Source organism: Rutidosis leptorrhynchoides, chromosome 6 (genome assembly GCF_046630445.1).
Source record: "Rutidosis leptorrhynchoides isolate AG116_Rl617_1_P2 chromosome 6, CSIRO_AGI_Rlap_v1, whole genome shotgun sequence".
Lineage (NCBI taxonomy): Eukaryota > Viridiplantae > Streptophyta > Magnoliopsida > Asterales > Asteraceae > Rutidosis > Rutidosis leptorrhynchoides.
This window is the reverse complement of record NC_092338.1, coordinates 62,530,432-62,551,472: the sequence shown is the minus strand read 5'-3', so window position 1 is coordinate 62,551,472 and position 21,041 is coordinate 62,530,432. Positions and strand designations below refer to the sequence as shown.

Sequence of the window (21,041 nt, the reverse complement as noted above, 5' to 3'; positions counted from 1 at the left end):
AAATAAAATAAAATCATATATTTAAACAATCACCTTATAGATGAAACCAAATAATAATTACGAAAATAATAACAATTCAAGCGGTGAAACGTTCAAACGGAAAAATTGAAGCACGTTTTCATGAGGGCCTTGATATATGATCTTACCATCAGTCAAGAGTATAATGTCATCAAACAAGTCATACATTTCTGGCGCAGGCTGAAGAAGTGAAATGACAGCCGTACCCTCGAGAATGTGAAGAAACTGTTTAAGTGAATTAACAATATCATAAGTTGTGGAACTATCCAAACCCATTGATATCTCGTCTAGAAGAAAAGAAAAACTTTCTATGGTCCCACTATCATTTCACCGGTTGTCACATGCTTCTTTTGTCCATAGGAGATACCTCTTATCATTTGATCCCCGACCATCGTATCTGCACAAATGTTCAACCCTAATAAGCACAACAAACCAATTACATTACATCTCGATTGGTATATATCAGTGGGCTAATGGGCGCGTTTCAAAACGGGTCAGCTTTCCTATTTCATGTCATATATTGTAAATTGGAGACATTGGGGGCCTTTTAACCCGTTTAATGCATTGATCCTCTTCACCTTTATAATTTACATTTATATGACCCGTTTAAGAGATTCAAACCCATTTTAACCCATTCATAAGTGAAGGCGTAACATTTACGTCATCGTACCTTGAGAGTATAATATGTGACCACAGTAGCTTCTTGACCTCTGATTGCAGTAGCGTGGAAAAGTAAATAACAACAAAAACGATAAAAGTTTTAAAATATTAGACACTAAGGATTAAAATCTAGTGTTTATTTATTAGACAAAATGACGATTTGTTACCTTCATGAAGACATCAATATCAGGATCAGGTTTAATGTTTGTATCTCTTTCTCTTCTTGACAACTCTGCTAACATATGTGTAATTTTTTGGAAATGAATTTTGTTGAACAAAATTCTTCTTGACATTAAAACGAACGTAGAACCCGAACTGATGACAAACTAACCGTAACGCGATACAACGCCTTGACGTCTTGCAGAGAAAGCCAATGTTTCTCTAACATGAACATCATTTTGACTTATATAAGAACTTCTCTCAGGGTCAAACTCATGTAGTTCATGCTCTTTATATGTTACCTTACCCGAACACTACAACAAAACAATAAATATATAACGTATAGTTTTAAAGTGGGAGACAAATATCATACATGTGATAACGATATGAAATTAAGTAATCTCATTGTATAAAGTAAGATTGAGTGTCAGTTAGTACAAATATCTGTAAATATGCTAATTTATGATTTGTGTGTCAAACACATTTTCTAAAATTGCATTACTTTGTATTTCAATAGCAATCCAATTTTCGAATAAAATGGTTAAAGAAGTCTTGTGCACTAAAAATCAATGCTAGCATACCTGTAAACCCGTTTGCCACTTTTATCTACCTGTTAGAGATGAAACACAACCTGAAAAGACTAATTAATAAGTAGACAGTCGAATTGTCGCTCATAAGAAGAGAGTGATGATACCGCTAACTCATCAAGGATAGTTATATGACTATTGTATTCGGAAGTAGATGAAATAAACTCAATAGCACCTAATAAAAGACATAAACATGAGCAAAGATTAAGAGACTTTATTAAAACAAATGATTAAGAACAAAAAAACACTTCTGATAATTTTGGTCTCTCATGCTTACCTCGAAAAGATCAATGTGAAAGTTTATAAAACTGGGTAAAGCTCTGCTTCCTCTATTTACATCAGCCTCCACATTTAGATGCTCAAATTGGACCTCAATTGTTGGCAATTTAATCCCAACCCTATAAACATTACACAAATCATAATATTTACTATAAATGGGATGGAGTATTCTATGGAGTTATGCACAACAAACACAAATACCATGTATGCAGTCAAAAAATGCAGAAAGAAAATAGACGTAAGACAATTCCATTTTTCTGCAAAGATTGTTTCCAGCAAGATCTTGATATATATTTGCCTGTTTGTCATTATTGATGGTACTATATACAGATCTTTTACACCTTATTAATCTTTATATCCTATGACTATTATTGCTCATATCTGCATTTAACAACGCAAGAGATATTGAAATAGGATTGAAGTATCCAAAGACACGTTTAATTTAGATTATTTAAATAACACTATTTCACTAAATTTTGCCACATATAAGTTAACCTCCTCACATGCACATGAAACATATATACATACTGACATACTCCGTATTGCAAAATTTTAATGTGACCACTATTTAACACCTTTGTGCATACTGTGGATATGTATTATTAAACTTAAATGACTTGGTTCACCATGAAAAAGAAAGAAACTTCTAAATATAAAAAAAGTTTTGTTTTTGAAAGGCATATGCAGGGATCTTGGCTACATACTTTTGTGGCTAAGATTTTCATGTTTTATAACAATTTACCTTATTTGTTTCATTTTTCAATTACTTAAACAAAATCGTAGAATGATAGAGATTCGACTAACCCTAATTGCATCTGGTTGAATGCTTGGACAAAAACTAAGTAGACAATGAATGCTACAACAAAGACTAAGTAGACATTTATTTGTTACAACAAAAACTAAGTAGACATTAATTTGCTACAACAAAAACTAAGTTAAAAAAACTCACCAGTCAATCCCATTTCGTCTCTTAAATTGCTCATTGACAACCTGCACATCCCAATCGAAATCAATGAAATTAGATGCTATATGCTTCCACTCCAAAGTACCTGCATCATCACATAAATACGTCGCAAAGTGAAATAGATTATATGCATATAGATGCCCATGAAAAAAGACTTAACACACATCATTCACCAAATCACATACCTCCACTCCAAAGACCACCATTACTTTAATCTATTACAGTAACCACAAACCTAAAGCCAAATTTTGAATTACTTAATGAAAATCGTTCATAGTATTCAGATGCTAATGAAAATCGTTAATAGTATTCGATTTGCCTTTGATTTGGCGAACCCTAATTCTGATTTAGCGAACCCACATTCGATTCTTGTTTACTCTGCTCAAATAAAAGAAAACTTCTTCAAGCTCAAGAACAGTTTGAGTTAGGGTTCGCCAATCAGATTTGTAACAACTGAAAATCGAAACACAAATGAACAAATACTAACCTGCTAAATTCAACTGACAATACTTGGATATCAAATTCTGATTAACAGATACACCGGCACAATGATAGCAGATTCTGATTTTATAGATTGAATTATGAAACTTTGGACCGGCTAGAGACGGCGTTTGCGGGGACGCGATTGTCGATGGTGCTCTTGTTAATCGATTGGTGGAAGGAAAAATCAGATCAATAGAATATATCGTGATCTAATTTATGAACAACAATAGGAGAAGTAGATACATATCTGAGTGTCGACGAATTTGGAGTGTAGATTTAGGGTTAGAAGGTTCTAATGAATGTAGTAATTGATGAATAGGGATCAGGTGGTAACCCCTAATCTGCGTTATTTCTCCCGTATCAAGGGTAATTAGGGTAGTTTAATGGATAACCATGACTTATTGCTCAATAATTGAAATGGATGGTGAGATGATGAGGGTAGTGGATGTCTTTTTAGTGATCCAATGGTTATCATTTAAAGAAATTTTTTTTAATATCTCAATTAAACTTTTTTATTATAATGTATAGTGTAAGTGAGGGTTCAACAACTAGTTGTTGCTAAAAATGTATAGTAGATGTGTGTGTTTTACCAAGGGAGGTATTCGCCTATGATGTCGTGTTCGGACATTCGAGATCCGGTAGGCTTCCGATTAGTTGTTTTCTGGATGAAGGGCATCCGTGGTAGTAGCAATCTGAAGTCGTGATGTTTTTTCCCGATAGTAGCCAACAATATCATACAATAATACACATTGTAATAGTTATTTACTAATTCAGTAAAAGCCAATAGATATCTACATCATTATATAAACTCACAGTGTAGTAGATAACAAAGTTATACCCAAACTATAACATCAAAAACGAAAGCTACATAATGCTAAGCAACCTTCAATTAGAATAGTTAAAGAACTAACTGAATGCATAGTTACACCAATTATGCTTGGTTATAACTTTGCGATATGCTTATATCTACATAAGTGTGAATTATCGTTCATCAAATAGTACCAAACAAATTTTAGTGACAATCTTTTAACAAACTAAATCTTAAATCTAAAAAACAGACGGCATTCGGACTAAAAAAGTATGCAAGACATCCAAGACTGTTTGGAATTTATATATGATGTATGTTATCTGCAACGCAACGTCAATGAAACTTTGGACATTTTTTCTTATTTTTACTAAATAGAAGGGCTGTTTATGTAACTATATTATACAAACGGATTTTAACCTTAGAGCTACTTCTGGAACTTCATTTCCATCTATGTGTTTCCAGAAATTTCACTCCTAAATTGTGAGAAATTAACCCTAGCGTGAAACAAAATCTCAATTGGAAGGAAGAAGGTGATAATCCCAACCCATTTTGGTGTTCTTGTTCTTGTTCAGCTGTTTGAATCAATTTTGTTCCTTAAGGTAAACCCTAATTCGAATTTCATATGTTGATTCTTGAAATATTGTTTGGGTTTGAGGTGGTTAGTTTCATTAAACCCTTTTCTTTGAATTTGGGGTTATTAAACCTAGTAATTTGGGTGTGAAACTCTTGAAGGTGGGTTTTGGGTTGGATGATGTATTTTAGTTATGTAGTAATCAAATTATTGTCAATTTCTTATGTACTTGTATGCTTGGTGTTTAAAGTGTTCATAAAATTTGAGTTTTGATCTTGTAAGTGTCAAATTAGGGTTTTGGTCAAATTGGTGAGTTAGTACACAAATAATATGTACTGATGGTGTTAAGTATTGTTCTTGAACATAGTCACATTCTAAAATGTGATTATGAGTCAAACCTAAATTGGTCATGTTGGTGCCAAGTGCAATTGAATTAAATTGCACTTGTAGTAGACTTGTAAAAGTGATTGTATAGGAGTAAGTATCTTGTTATGTGTATTAGCTTATTGGAAGTCATTTCCTATAGGTTAATCGTTTGGGTGCTCGGAACTTGCGATAAAGTTTTTGGCGATTGCTTGTTCAAGATAAAGGTGAGTTTAGTATTATTACATATGAATATGTATGTGATATATATGTGTGCAAAAGCCTTAAGATCAAGTTCGGAGGTGGTTCTTGATCTTAAGGTGATTGTGTGGCCTTAAGTCAAGTTCGGAGGTGGTTCTTGACTTAAAGGTGAGGTGATAGTCAAATCCGGAGGTGGGGGTTTGATTGTGAGATTTGGACAAGTTTCAAAATGAAATTTGTTCAAATGGTGTTGTGGTCAATTCCGGAGGTGGGAAATTGACCACGAGGCGATGATAAGCATGCTTAATTGTGTAGGTGTTTGTATGTTTAATTGTATGCATTCACTTGTTGTTGTGCACTTGGTTAGTGTGGGTACGCGTTTATGTATATACTACTTATGTATGCATATGTATTATTACTAATCTCACTAAGCATAAGCTTATCCGTTTGTTGTTTACATTTTATAGATACCGGTGTTAGTAAAGGAAAGGGTAAGTTCGGTGACTAGCTTGTGTGTTGCGCTTATGAGATGTAGAAGACGTTGCTTTTGGGAAGGTAATCTTTTAGGTAGTTATCCCGTTGTCAAGCTCGTACCATAATACTCTTTTGTTATTGTATTAACAGGTTAAAATTGTAAGGTGTTAAACGGGTCGTTAACACTCAAGAAATTGTTGTCACTTGTGGAAGTCTTGTAAATGTATGTATATATGTTGAATTATGTTAAAACAGGTTTGGTGTGGAAAACAAGTCTTAAATCATGAAATTGGTATAAAAAAATGTTTTTTTTCCGAGTAATTAGTCAAGGTTCGTTTCAAGTGGTATCAGAGCTTGGTCTAAAGGATTTAGGTGACCGTGAGATAGGTGCCTAGACTTAGACGATTGTGTGCTACGTGTTATGTTAGGACTCGTAGGAAAGGCGGGCTGGACCGAGATTGGGTTAGTGCCTCGATTGTAGGTAGACTAGCTAGGTTGTTATGTATTAAGTTATTGTGTGTTGCTTGGGGTGTCAACGACTATAATGAGGTATACGGGAATAATAGTGCTTGGCCACCACTATTATTGTTATGTACCAAGTTATAAAAGTGAAGCACCCTAGGAATTATGTGGGGTGAGTTGTATGTGTTTAAAGCGTTAAATTATAATGTATCATATATGTTGTGAGTATCTAATAGATTGTAAACTTTCGGTATGTCGATTGAAGAAAATCAAGATGACACCTCACAGAGGCGTCAAGTTGATGGTGGTGATGATTTAGCCACCAAGATTGGAATTGCATTGGAGAATTTTTCTCCTTACTTTTCTCGCAAGGTGAAGGAAGGCTTCCAAGAGGCGATTAACAATGAGGTCATGGAGATAATAAAAGAACAAGTTTCTATTGCCGTGCAAGAGGAATTTGAAAAGCGATTTCCGAGGCCTCAAAATCGCGAAGTAGGTGAAGAGGAAGCCATTGTAGGAGATAATAATCGTGGACTTGTTGAGAGGGAAATTGTTCCAAGATAAGAATATGGATTGAAAAACTTTCAAATTACTAGGCCACCAGCCTTTGATGGAAAGTTAGATCCAATAGTGAGCGCACGGTGGATATCCGATATAGAAGGGTGTTTCTGAGCGAGTGAGTGCCCACCCGAAAGAAAACACGATACGGTACTACTATGTTGAAGGGTGATGCTAAAATGTGGTGGGATGAGAAAATAATGTTACTTGGGGAAGATCGCATGATGAACTTGTCATGGGAAGATTTTAAGAAGGAGTTCTTCAAAGAATTTCGTACGGAGGCAGATGTTACGAGATTGAGAAATGAATTGCAAAACACAGAGCAAGGCTCCATGGATCTAAATACTTTTAAATCTTCATTTATGGCGAAAGTGCAATTCTGTCCCGAATAAGCGGGAAATGATCGACTGTTGATGGAGACTTTCCATCGATCGATGAATAAGAATCTACGGGAGCGAATAAGTTTGGGTCATGTGGATACTTTTTCTAGGTTGTTTGAAGTTGAGGAACATCTGCCAAAAGGTACAGATCAAACTCCTCAGAAACGCAAATTTGAGGCTATAAGTTCACCTAGTAAGAAAACAAAAACCATGGCGGAAAATGTCGGGAGTGTTAGAAAAGGAGGTTTAGGTTTGTCTCTTCAACGATGTTATAATTGTGGGAAGATGGGTCATATTTCCCGAAATTGTCCAAATCCGACTCCTAAGGCGATTGTGTGCTATAAGTGTCATGATGAGGGTCATGTTAGGGCGGATTGCCCTAAGTTAACGGACGAAGAAAGAAAGAGAGAAATGAAGAGAAAGTTAGAAAAGGTGGCGGGGCCCGCAAAAAGTCGTAATTATCATATTACAACGGAGGAAGCTAAAAATTCCCCAGAAGTCGTTTCAGGTACTTTTCTGGTTAACTCGCAACCTGCGAAAGTACTTTTTAATTCTGGTGTTGATAAATCGGTTGTTGCTGTTTCAGGTACTTTTCTAGTTAATTCTCAACCTGCGAAAGTGCTTTTTGATTCCGGTGCTGATAAATCGTTTGTTGCCTTAAGTTATGCTAATATTTTGAATAAGACTTTGAAAAATTTAGAATTCCCGTTAAAGGTAGAAATAGCGGATGGTAAGGTTGTGATCGCGGCTGGAGTCTATAAAGATTGTGAAATAGAATTCGGGTCGGAAAGTTTTAAAATTGATTTGGTACCCATTACCTTGGGTGAATTTGATATTGTCATTGGCATGGATTGGCTTGATCGAAACGAAGCCGATATTTCGTGTCATGAGAAATATGTGAAGGTTAAGACTCCTAGTGGGGGAGTTATGGTTATACATGGTGAAAAACAAAGACGCTTAGTACCCATTTGTACGTATGCTCGGGCGTGTCGTCTTGTTACTAGTGGGTGTGTTGCCTTATAGCACATGTGGTCGATACTCGAAAAGAGGCACCATCTATTAGTGATATTCCGATAGTAAACGAGTTTGAAGATGTATTTCCGGACGAACTACCAGGTGTTCCGCCGGAAAGACAAGTAGAATTCCGTATAGAGTTAGTTCTGGGAGCTACCCCTATTGCTAAAACACCCTATCATCTAGCACCAACTGAGATGCGGGAAATGATGAACCAAATTCAAGAGTTATTAGAGAAAGGTTTTATTCGATCGAGCAGCTCGCCTTGGGGTGCTCCGGTTTTATTCGTGAAAAAGAAAGACGGTAGTATGTGAATGTATATTGACTACCGTGAATTGAATAAGGTGACAATTAAAAATCGTTATCCATTACCTCGGATTGACGATTTGTTCGATAAACTTGAGGGAGCAAGTTATTTTTCAAAAATAGATTTGCGGTCCGGATATCATTAAATGAAGATTCGAGAAGAAGATGTTGAGAAAACCGCGTTTCGAACTCGTTACGGGCACTATGAATTTGTGGTGATGCCCTTCGGTCTTACGAATGCACCGGCGGCATTTATGGACCTTATGAATCGGGTGTGCTGACCCATGTTAGACCGGTCGGTAATTGTGTTCATCGATGACATACTTATTTACTCTCGTAGTGAAGAAGAACATGATAAGCATTTACGCGAAGATTTAGAGACTTTGCGATCAGAAAGGTTGTATGCAAAATTTTCTAAGTGCGAATTCTGGCTTCGACGGGTTCAATTCCTCGGTCATATCGTATCGGCCGCAGGTATTCAGGTGGATCCCGAAAAGATTTCTGCTATTGAACGGTGGGATCGTCTGACTACACCAACGGAAATTCGTAGTTTCCTAGGTTTAGCCGGATATTACCGAAGATTTATACAAGACTTTTCTAAAATCGCTTCCCCATTAACCAAATTAACTCGTAAAAATGTGAAATTTAATTGGGATAGTGAACCAGAGTTAGCGTTTCAAACACTTAGAGAAAAGTTGAGTAGTGCTCGGGTGTTGGCGTTTCTGGAAGGAGTCAATGATTTGTCAGTTTATTGTGATGCGTCTTTAAATGGTCTCGGGTGTGTCTTAATGCAACGTGGGCGAGTTATAGCCTATGCGTCAAGACTACTTAAAGATCATGAAAAATCGTACCCTACTCACGATTTAGAATTAGCTGCTGTGGTCCATGCGCTAAAAATTTAGCGCCACTACTTATATGGTGTTAAATGCCAAATCTATACCGAACACAAAAACTTAAAATACCTTTTTGATCAAAGAGACTTAAACAATCGTCAGCGAAGATGGCTGGATCTGTTAAAAGATTATGACTGTGAGATACTGTACCACCCGGGTAAAGTGAATGTAGTAGCGGATGCACTAAGTCGGAAAAGTAGACATCCGGGTATTCGAGTTGAATCCTTGCGGGTTATTATTACAAACGACTTGCTTTAAAGGATTCGGGAGGCTCAATTTCATGCTTTAAAGCCCGAAAATTTGGTAACGGAAAATATGAAAGGTCAGTGTGAATTACTTGTGAAAAATGACCGTGAATTATTAACGATGTACGGAAGAATTTGGATACCGCGTTGTGGTGAAATCAAGAAACTTTTACTAGATAAATCTCACAAATCTAGATATTTGATCCATCCTGGTGTCACTAAAATGTACCGTGATCTTAAAGAAGAATATTGGTGGCCTGGTATGAAACGTGATATTGTTAAGTATGTGGAAGAATGTATTACTTGTCTACAGGTAAAAGTAGAACATCAAAATCCGTATGGTATGTTGCAACCACTCGAAATTCCTAAATGGAAATGGGAGCACATTACCATGGATTTTATAACCAAGTTGCCAAAAACGGCGAGAACTCAATTTGACACTATTTGGGTGATCGTTGATCAGTTAACAAAAAATGCATTGTTTCTTCCTATTCGGGAAACATTTACATCGGAATCTTTGGCGAAATTGTTTATTAAAGAAGTGATTGCGAGACATGGAGTTCCAGTGTCAATTGTTTCGGATAGGGATACTCATTTCACATCCCGATTCTGGAACAAGTTTCACGAGGATATGGGAACTCAATTAAAATTCAGTACCGCCTTTCATCCTCAAACAGACGGTCAAAGTGAGAGAACTATACAGACTCTGGAAGATATGTTACGTGCGTGTGTAATTGATTTTGGCGGTAGTTGGGACGAACGTTTACCGTTGGTGGAATTCTCGTACAATAACAGTTATCACACTAGTATTGGAATGACACCTTACGGAATACTTTATGGAAGGAAGTGTCGAACCCCGATATGTTGGGGTGAAATTGGTCAAAAGGTGCTCGGAAATACCGAAGTGGTGATAGAAACTAATCAAAAGATTGAAACAATCCGGGCACGACTAAAAGCGGCTCAAGATCTACAAAAGTCGTACGCAGATAAACGTCGGAGGCCGATAGAATTTCACGAGGGTGACATGGTAATGCTTAAAGTGTCGCCTTGGAAGAGAATAATTCGGTTTCAAAAAAGAGGAAAACTTGGCCCTCGTTATATTGGGCCTTTTAAAATATTAGAACGGGTTGGAGAAGTTGCATATCGGTTAGAATTGCCCGAGAAACTTTCTGGAATTCACAATACTTTTCATGTGTCTTATCTACGGAAATGCTTAACCGCATGATCCACCATCGTTCCGTTAGATGAGATTGAGGTAAATGATAAGTTGGGATATGTAGAAGAGTCAGTAGAAATAGTTGACGAGCAAGTAAGAAGAATTCGGAATAGACCGGTTAAATCTTTTAAGGTTAGATGGAAATATGGTAAAGAGATGGAGTACACTTGGGAAACAGAAGAGTTTATGTTAAAACACTTCCCATCCGTTCACCTAGCCTGGATCACGAGGACGTGATCTAGTCCAAGTGGGGGAGACTTGTAACGTCAATGAAACTTTGAGCAATTTTTCTAATTTTTACTAAATAGAAGGGCTGTTTATGTAACTATATTATACAATCGGATTTTAACCTTGGAGCTACTTCTGGAACTTCATTTCTGTGACGACCTGGAAATTTTCGACCAAATTTAAACTTGATCTTTATATGATTTCGACATGATAAGCAAAGTCTGTAATGTTGAGTCTCAAAATTTTTGAACTATTTTCTTATATTCAATTGACCTTCGACCAATTTCGACGATTCACGAACAGATAATTGTAAATAGATTTGTGTGTATTTAAATATATATGTATATATATATAATAATTTGAAAATTAACTTTAAATATTATATGATGTAATAAAATTAATTATGTAAAATAAAATAAAAATATATATGATATTATGATAATTATTATTTACAGCATATCTATATATATAAATAATGTATATTAAAATTAAATATTAAATGATTGTAATACTCATTTGATGTCCCGATTGATATTAAGCAAGATAAAATTCAAACTTATATGATTTTAAAATAAACGGTGATTCAAAAATGAGTTCTATAAACTTTAGGCTTACTAAAAATGTATTTAGGATCTAGTTATTAAATTTTAAAACCTTTTATATTTTACTTGGGGGTTGGGAGTGAATAATTAATGTACTTTTTATTTAATAAATTAATGATCGAATTTTATACCATAATGACCAAAATAATTAAAGATATTTAATTTAATAAATATGGAATTTTTCTGAAAACTTTTATCCGCTATCGATCAACAGCGGAGCACGAATTTTTGTCCGTGAAAGGAATAGTAAATGGCGGCTAACAGATTTCACGTTTTAAATATTAATTATATTATAATTATTATTATAATAATATTATTAATTATTGAGATTTTCTTGTTTGCAGTGATATATATGTGTAATATGCCAACCAATCAAATCCATCTACCTATTCTGTTTCAACTGCTCCAATCAATGATCTAAATTACTGCTGTTGATTTTGTTTCTTTCACATCCACTTACGTTACCTTCTGTTTTCTTTCATTATCATACACCATCCCCCACCTTAGATATTTATATGTACAAAACGCGTTTCCTAATTTCAATATATTATAATTATAAATCTTATTATATTATGACTAACTACTAGATTATCTATGCATACATATGCATACCATATCAATTCTACTTCTATCCTTGTTAGACATCTTCACGACACTTTCAACCTCTGTACACTACCATCACAACCACTTTCTTCATCTACATCTTTCACCACCATTATCAACCATCAAACGTTTGGTTATTTACTACGAATCTTTCGTTTCTGTTTTCAATTACCGACACCTAACACACACCATATCAATCATCTTCTTCTCTATCCTATATGTATATACATGCATAAAAATTAAACTCACCACCCAACTCAACACATTCATAAAACTACAGTTGCTTCCCGTTTCATTTTTTTTTTTAACTCTTTCCTTCCTCTTCTTTTGTTTCGGCAACCGAAGCATGAACAACCACCATCGAACACCCTTAAAACCACCACTTCCACCAATTCTTTTCGCTGCTACAACTATACTTTATCCTATTTTGGGTCGAGCAATACACCAACCAAGAACCACACTATGACTCGCCACCATATTTTTTTTTTCTCTTCCATTCGTTTATGTTCCAACTACAATGATCACCTCCATCAACGCAACACCACAATGAAACCATTTAACCACCTTCTTCAAATATAACCAATATCACCACCCTTCACTCCATCGTGAGTCACCTGCGTTATATTTTTTTTCCTTTCTTCGAACACAGTCTAAGCATGTACCATCATTTCTGCTACTACAGTCCATTGTTTCTGTTCGTACAGCACTCTAATTGCTGTTATATGTCTTTTGTTCACTTCACAAACATGAATCCACCACTAACTATCGCGAATAATCATCACCATTTACTGTTACTACTGCAGCTATTCTTTTCTCTCCTTTCTTTTTCCTACTGCAGCTACAATCTTATTCTTTTATTATGTACAGCGAACAAATAACAATGATGATGTTGGAATGATCATGATTGATAAATAATAGAGTTTAGGGAAAAGAATCTGACAAGGATGGGTTACCAAACCCCACTTGAATGTGTTTGTTCCTTTTGGATACCGAATTTATAATTTTTTTTCTTAAACGTACCAATTAAATGACAAGCTGGTGGACTTCAAGTAGTTAGACTATTGGTTGTTTGGCTTATGGATTCATTGAACTTTTTAATCCATTAAATCCAAGTAAGAAACTTGGGCCGTAGTATGTTTTATATTGGATTTTTTCTGATTGGGCCGAATATCACAAACATTATATTGGGCCAGTTCTTACCAATCTATTTCAGCAGCAAATCTGTTTCGTTCATTTTTTTTTTACCATGGACGAAGGAAGTAGATGGTAGATAATCATGATACAGGGAAGATATGCTAGTAACTAAGGTAATGATACGTTCTTAATGGGAAAGATGTCAGATGATAATGATATGAATAAGATGATGATAATCATGCGAGATAATCTAGATGATGATGATGCGGGTGTGATGATGAAGATGAGATGATTATGATCGATGATGATGTTTAGGATGATGATGATGGCGATCATTGATAATGCTAAAAACGAACATATATTTCATAGCATTATCCCTCAAGAAAGACAAGCTTTTAGTTGCAATTGTTCTATTTACAAGTGATATTCGTTTAAATAATAAAAGGTGAAGACAAAAGACAGATTCGACGAATTGAAGACGCAAACGACCAAAAAGCTCAAAAGTACAAAATACAATCAAAGAGGTTCCAATTATTGATAAGAAACGTCTCAAAATTACAAGAGTACAAGATTCAAAACGCAAAGTACAAGATATTAAATTGTACGCAAGGACGTTCAAAAATCCGGAACCGGGACCAGAGTCAACTCTCAACGCTCGACGCAACGGACTAAAAATTACAAGTCAACTATGCACATAAATATAATATAATATTTAAATAATTACTAAAATTATTTATATATTATATTTATTTATATAATCCGTCGGCAAGCTAGGAGCCAAGGCTTGGTGAGCTGTAAAAACAAACTCCGCGACTCGCGGAGTTTGAAGAGGAAAAGTGCCGCGAGTCGCGGAGATTCCCTGGACTCAAATCCCTATAAAAGGCAACGCAGTTTGATTGTTTTTAATATCCATATATCCATCCTCTCTATATCTATACGTAATATTTATATTTATATTTTAATTTTAATTTTAATTTTAATTCTAATAATAAGGGTATGTTAGCAAATGTTGTAAGGGTGTAAGTCGAAATTCTGTTCGTGTAACGCTACGCTATTTTTAATCATTGTAAGTTATGTTCAACCTTTTTAATTTAATGTCTCGTAGTTAAGTTATTATTATGCTTATTTAAAACGAAGTAATCATGATGTTGGGCTAATTACTAAAATTGGGTAATTGGGCTTTGTACCATAATTGGGGTTTGGACAAAAGAATGACACTTGTGGAAATTAGACTATGGACTATTAATGGGCTTTATATTTGTTTAACTAAATGATAGTTTGTTAATTTTAATATAAAGATTTACAATTGGACGTCCCTATAAATAACCATATACACTCAATCGGACACGATGGGCGGGATATTTATATGTACGAATAATCGTTCATTTAACCGGACACGGGAATGGATTAATAGCCACTAGAATTATTAAAACAGGGGTGAAATTATGTACAAGGACACTTGGCATAATTGTTAACAAAGTATTAAAACCTTGGGTTACACGCAGTCGATAACCCGGTGTAATTATTAAACAAAGTATTAAAATCTTGTTACAGTTTAAGTCCCCAATTAGTTGGAATATTTAAATTCGGGTATAAGGATAATTTGACGAGGACACTCGCACTTTATATTTATGACTGATGGACTGTTATGGACAAAAACCAGACGGACATATTAAATAATCCAGGACAAAGGACAATTAACCCATGGGCATAAAACTAAAATCAACACGTCAAACATCATGATTACGGAAGTTTAAATAAGCATAATTCTTTTATTTCATATTTAATTTCCTTTATTTTATATTTAATTGCACTTCTAATTATCGCGCTTTATTTTATTGTTATTGTATTTAATTGCACTTTTAATTATCGTACTTTTTAATTATCGCACTTTTATTTATCGAAATTTCATTATCGTTATTTATTTTACGCTTTAAATTAAGTCTTTTATTTATTTAATATTTTACATTTTGTTTTAACTGCGACTAAAGTTTTAAAAATCAACAAACCGGTCATTAAACGGTAAAAACCCCCATTTATAATAATAATATTACTTATATATATATATATATATATATATATATATATATATATATATATATATATATATATATTTGTATTTTTATAAATTAAACTAATATAGCGTTAAGTTTTGTTTAAAGATTTTTTTTCCCTGTGGAATGAACCGGACTTACTAAAAACTACACTACTGTACGATTAGGTACACTGCCTATAAGTGTTGTAGCAAGGTTTAAATATATCCATTCTAAAAATAAATAAATATCTTGTGTAAAATTGTATCGCATTTAATAGTATTTCCTTGTAAAATTTAATAGTATTTTATGCCCCTTAGCTTTAACTATCAAGTATTTTTGGCACCGCTGTCGGTGAACTTAAAATCTAGCTTAAAAGCCGGAAGCGCAACGCTAAATATATAAAAAAAAATTATTTTTAGTTTACTTTTATAAAAATACGCTTTTTGTAAAAATACGTTTAAAATATTCGAAAACATAAAAAGGAAACAAAAATATAAATATTTTTAAGAGTTTGTTAAATATTTAAGTTTTATAAAGTTTTTTTTATTTTTATTTTATAAAAATATAAATTTTATTTAAATATTTTGTTTTTATTTAAAACATAAAAAAACTGAAAAAAATAAAAAAATAAATATATATAAATCTATTTTTTTAGATTGTTATTTATAAAATTATAAAGTATTCTATTTTTATTTTAGTTTTTAAATATAAGTTTTTATTTAAATTATATAAATATTTTATATAAATATTAAAACAGAAAAATAAAAAAAAATATATATATATAAATAAATAAATAACCGAAACTTGTCGAAACCAGCTGTCATCTGAATTTTCATTTCACGCGACTCGAGGGGTTTGCTAGTACGTGGCACCGCAAGTCGCGGAGACACTCTGACACGGGTACACAGAACCCTAATATCGCATTAATTACGGGTTTTTATTTCTATTATTTAAATTTAACCCTAATTAGGTTTAATTATTTTAATTAATTTAGTTTATTTATTATTTTGTATTTTTAATTTTAATTAGTTTAATTAGTTTATAAAATTAATAGTTTTATAAAATAAATAATATAAAAATAATATTTTTATAAAAATTGTAATTTTTGCAACTTTTAGTATATTTTTATAATTTGTTCCTTTTTATTCATTTTAGCGTAACTTTTGTATTTTTCGCTCGTATTTAGTTTTAAGCTTAGTTTTTGCCATAGTTATTTTTACTTCTAGATTTTTAGGCTTTGCCATAAAATCCCTTAAGTGCTTTTTCTTTAGACTAAGATTAAGGTGCTTTAGAATTTTGCGACGCCTTTTTAAGTTTTAGTACCTTTTTAAGTTATTACCATTTGGGATATAGTTTTTTTTTTAAGCTTTAATATTTTTAGACGCAACCTTTAATTTTTAGTTTTTAGTTCTTTTTTAAGTTTCAACGCGCTACTTTCTTATTTTTATTTTTCGACGCCTTTTACCTATGTATCAATTATCACTCCAATTAGTAATCTCAATTTGCGATTATAATTTTAAGTTAGTGATAGTAATAAGGTTGGGTTAGTCGAGTGTTTTTAAGTTTTATAAGTCTCTTTTTTTATTTCTTATTTTTCGACGCCTTTTATTTTTCAACCCTTTTCTTTTTCGACGCGCTCTTTTTCTTTCTTATTTCTCGCTATTCTAGTTTTTAGGACATAGATTTTTATTCTACTTCTTATCTAAATTTCTTAAAATTACGAAAATTTATTTTAAGTGGTTAAATTGATAGACATCAAAATTTTCTGGTTCGTAGTAATAGTTGGATTTGTACGTGGACCGGGTTATTGGAGCCAAACAGTCCTCAATTATATTGAGACCAAACGAATCCTGCCCCTCTGCTGCATCTTTTGGCTATTCGAAACGTGAGCAAAATCAGAAAAGTCTATTAATTGGATAACTTATATAATTTTTCTTTCCTTTTAAAAACTAATAGGATATTCAGTGAATGCACCGAGCAAGACGTTCACCACCTTTTGTACGTTCACCACCTGTAACTAGATCAAGACATTTAGCAAATATTACCGCCGTTGATTTTTCTTTAGAATCGCCATCCAGTCGACCAAGTACTCCAATTCAAATTTCCGATAATCCATTTTTTGAACCCGACCTCACAATTGAGAATCCGGAGAATATTCAGGGACGATTCATAGATCCTGAACCATTAATTTTTTCTCCGGAACCACCAATTATTCAAACAGAGATTGTTGAGGAACGAACCATTAAATCAGAATCCTCCAGTGATTCAGATTCAACAAATTCAATTATGGAGAATCTGAAACCTTTAAGTATGGAAGACCGAATGAGAGCTAAACGCACTGGCCAAGGTCACGCAATTACTCATTCAGACATTAATGCGCCAGATTATGAAATCAAAGGACAAATTCTACACATGGTGACTAATCAATGCCAATTTAGTGGTGCGCCGAAGGAAGATCCAAATGAACATCATCGTACCTTTAATAGGATCTGCACACTATTTAAAATCCGAGAAGTGGAGGATGAACAGATATATCTCATGTTATTTCCCTGGACTTTAAAGGGAGAAGCCAAAGATTGGTTGGAATTATTACCTGAAGGGGCGATTGATACATGGGACGTTTTAGTTGAAAAATTTCTTAAACAATTCTTTCCGGCATCTAAAGCCGTAAGACTTCAAGGAGAAATTGTTACGTTCACACAGAAACCAAACGAAACTCTATATGAGGCGTGGACAAGATTTGGAAAGTTATTAAGAGGATGTCTGCAACATGGTTTAGACACCTGTCAAATAGTACAAATATTCTACCAAGGATGCGACATCACTACAAGAAAAGACATAGACATAGCAGCTGGTGGTTCTATTATGAAGAAAATCGAAACTGATGCTTACAAAATTATTGATAACACTGCTTCCCACTCACATGAGTGGCACCAAGAAAAAGATATCGTTAGATCATCTAAAGCAGCTAGAGCCGATTCTAGCCATGACTTAGATTCCATTTCCGCAAAGATAGATGTTGTCGAGAGACGAATGGAAAAGATGACTAAGGATATCCACTCAATACGAATTAGTTGTGAGCAGTGTGGAGGACCACATTTGACAAAAGATTGTCTCAGTATTGAACTAATAATGGAACAAAGAGAGAATATTTCATACATAAACCAAAGGCCTGGAATTAATTATCAGAATAATTATCAACCGCCAAGACCGATTTACAATCAAAACCAGAATTATAACCGAAATGTTCCATACAACAACCAACAAGGTCCTAGCAATTAACAAGTATCCAATAATACTTACAATCAGCAAAGACCTAATTTTTAAAACAAACCACCACAAACCGATGATAAAAATTCGAATTTAGAAGATATGATGACAAAGCTAGTTGAAACTCAAACGCAGTTTTTCACATCTCAAAAACAAACCAATGAACAAAATGCTCAAGCATTTAGAAATCAACAAGCTTCTATTCAAAATCTGGAACAAGAAGTAAGTAACCTAGCAAGGTTAATAGGTGAAAGAAAACCGGGAAGTTTACCTAGTGATACAAATGCTAACCCCCGGAATGAAACAGCTAAAGCCATTACCACAAGAAGTGGTACAACACTTAAACCACCTGAAATACCTGTAACTTCTGATGAAGCTATTCCTACTCCACAAGAACCACAACCTGATCAAGATAAGAAAAAAGAACCGGTAGTTGAAAAGGTTAATGAAGATAACACAGTTAAGGCTAAACCTTATGTTAAACCATACCAACCACCACTTCCTTACCCAAGTAAAATGAAGAAAGAGAAACTTGAAGCCGAGCAATCCAAATTCTTGGATATGTTTAAACAGATAAATGTAAATCTTCCTTTCATTGATGTGATTTCAGGAATGCCTAGATATGCTAAATTTTTGAAAGATCTGATCACGAATAGAAAGAAAATGGAAGAACTCTCGGCTGTTACTATGAATGCTAATTGTTCTGCAGTGCTGTTGAATAAGATACTAGAAAAATTATCTGATCCAGGAAGTTTCACAATTCCATGTTTTCTGGGAAGTCTTAGTTCAATAGAAGCATTGGCAGACATAGGTGCTAGTATAAATTTAATGCCGTATTCACTATACGCTAAACTAGACCTTGGAGAATTGAAACCAACAAGAATAAGTATACAACTAGCCGATAGATCAATAAAATATCCTAGAGGGATAATGGAGAACATGCTAGTTAAAGTTGGTACTTTAGTATTTCCAGTAGATTTTGTTGTTCTGGACATGGAAGAAGATTCTCAAGTTCCTCTCATATTAGGAAGACCATTCTTAAACACGGCTAAAGCAATGATAGACGTGTTTGGTAAAAAATTGACCCTAAGTATAGAGGACGAGAGTGTTACCTTTTCAGTTGATAGAGCGATGCAACAACCGCAATCTGCAGATGATACATGCTATTATATTCAAACTATAGACTCACATGCAGAATTGTTAGAAGAATTTTCAGAATTACAAGGAACATGAGAATGTTCTTTAGGAGAAAGTACTGAACCAATTGATGAAGCTGAAATGTTAGCTACACTAATAGCAAATGGATATGAACCAACAACAGAAGAAATTCAAATGCTAAAAGAAGAAGACAGATATCGATATAAATCATCGATAGAAGAACCTCCGACATTAGAGTTAAAGCCACTTCCAAACCATTTGGAATACGCTTATTTACATGGTGAATCTGAATTACCTGTAATAATATCGTCTTCTCTTACTGAAAATGAGAAATCACAACTCATTTCTGTGTTGAAAGCTCATAAACCAGCCATTGCATGGAAGATTCATGATATTAAAGGAATAAGTCCTTCGTATTGCACACATAAAATCCTTATGGAAGAAGGTCATAAAACGTATGTGCAACGCCAACGAAGACTAAATCCTAATATGCAAGATGTTGTTAAAAAAGAAATAATTAAACTGCTAGATGCAAGTTTAATTTATCCGATCTCTGATAGTCCATGGGTAAGCCCAGTTCAATGCGTGCCTAAGAAAGGTGGCATGACTGTCATTACAAATGAGAAAAATGAGCTTATTCCTACTAGGACTGTAACAGGATGGCGTGTGTGTATTGATTATAGAAAATTAAATGACGCCACCAGAAAAGATCACTTTCCCTTACCTTTTATTGATCAAATGTTGGAAAAATTAGCTGGAAATAGTTACTATTGTTTTCTTGATGGTTTTTCCGGATATTTTCAAATCCCAATAGCACCCGAGGACCAAGAGAAAACCACATTCATGTGCCCTTATGGTACTTTTGCTTACAAACGTATGCCATTTGGACTTTGCAACGCCCCTGCAACCTTTCAAAGGTGCATGATGGCGATTTTTCACGACATGATAGAAGAATGCATGGAAGTTTTCATGGATGACTTTTCAGTCTTCGGTGATACATTTGAATCATGTTTAGTTAATCTTGAACGAATGCTTATTAGATGCGAACAATCAAATCTAGTACTTAATTGAGAGAAATGCCATTTCATGGTTAAAGAAGGCATCGTTCTTGGACATAAAATTTCAAAAGAAGGAATTGAAGTGGATAGAGCTAAAGTAGATGTAATTGCTAAACTTCCACATCCCACCAATGTTAGAGGAGTTAGGAGTTTTCTAGGGCATGCCGGTTTTTACCGACGTTTCATAAAAGATTTTTCTAAAATTGCCACTCCTATGAATAAACTCCTAGAAAAGGATGCTCCATTCATCTTTTCAGATGAATGTATCAAATATTTTAATATTCTTAAAGAGAAACTCACTAATGCGCCGA

At 34.1% G+C, this 21,041-nt stretch overlaps 1 protein-coding gene and 2 long non-coding RNA genes across 4 annotated transcripts; 2 read left to right on the top strand and 1 right to left on the bottom strand.

Moving 5' to 3' along the window:
* Nucleotides 1–704: 704 nt before the first annotated feature.
* Nucleotides 705–3,470, bottom strand: LOC139855799 (uncharacterized). 2 transcript variants are annotated; one of them, XR_011761570.1, is made up of 7 exons: nt 3,155–3,470; nt 2,853–2,902; nt 2,653–2,752; nt 1,702–1,822; nt 1,419–1,599; nt 846–1,151; nt 705–728 (listed from the first exon to the last, which is right to left on the bottom strand). It is a non-coding gene; the product is annotated as an uncharacterized lncRNA (long non-coding RNA). The 2 variants fall into 2 exon arrangements; XR_011761569.1 differs by lacking the exon at nt 2,853–2,902.
* Nucleotides 3,471–4,423: 953 nt separating this feature from the next.
* On the top strand, nt 4,424–5,868 carry LOC139851311 (uncharacterized). Its single transcript, XR_011760592.1, has 3 exons — nt 4,424–4,557; nt 5,056–5,119; nt 5,561–5,868. It is a non-coding gene; the product is annotated as an uncharacterized lncRNA (long non-coding RNA).
* Nucleotides 5,869–7,000: 1,132 nt separating this feature from the next.
* LOC139853688 (uncharacterized) lies at nt 7,001–9,189 on the top strand. The gene is made up of 3 exons (XM_071843057.1): nt 7,001–7,937; nt 7,991–8,120; nt 8,628–9,189. The coding sequence occupies exons 1-3, from the start codon at nt 7,001–7,003 to the stop codon at nt 9,187–9,189; spliced, it is 1,629 nt and encodes a 542-aa protein (XP_071699158.1).
* Nucleotides 9,190–21,041: the final 11,852 nt, after the last annotated feature.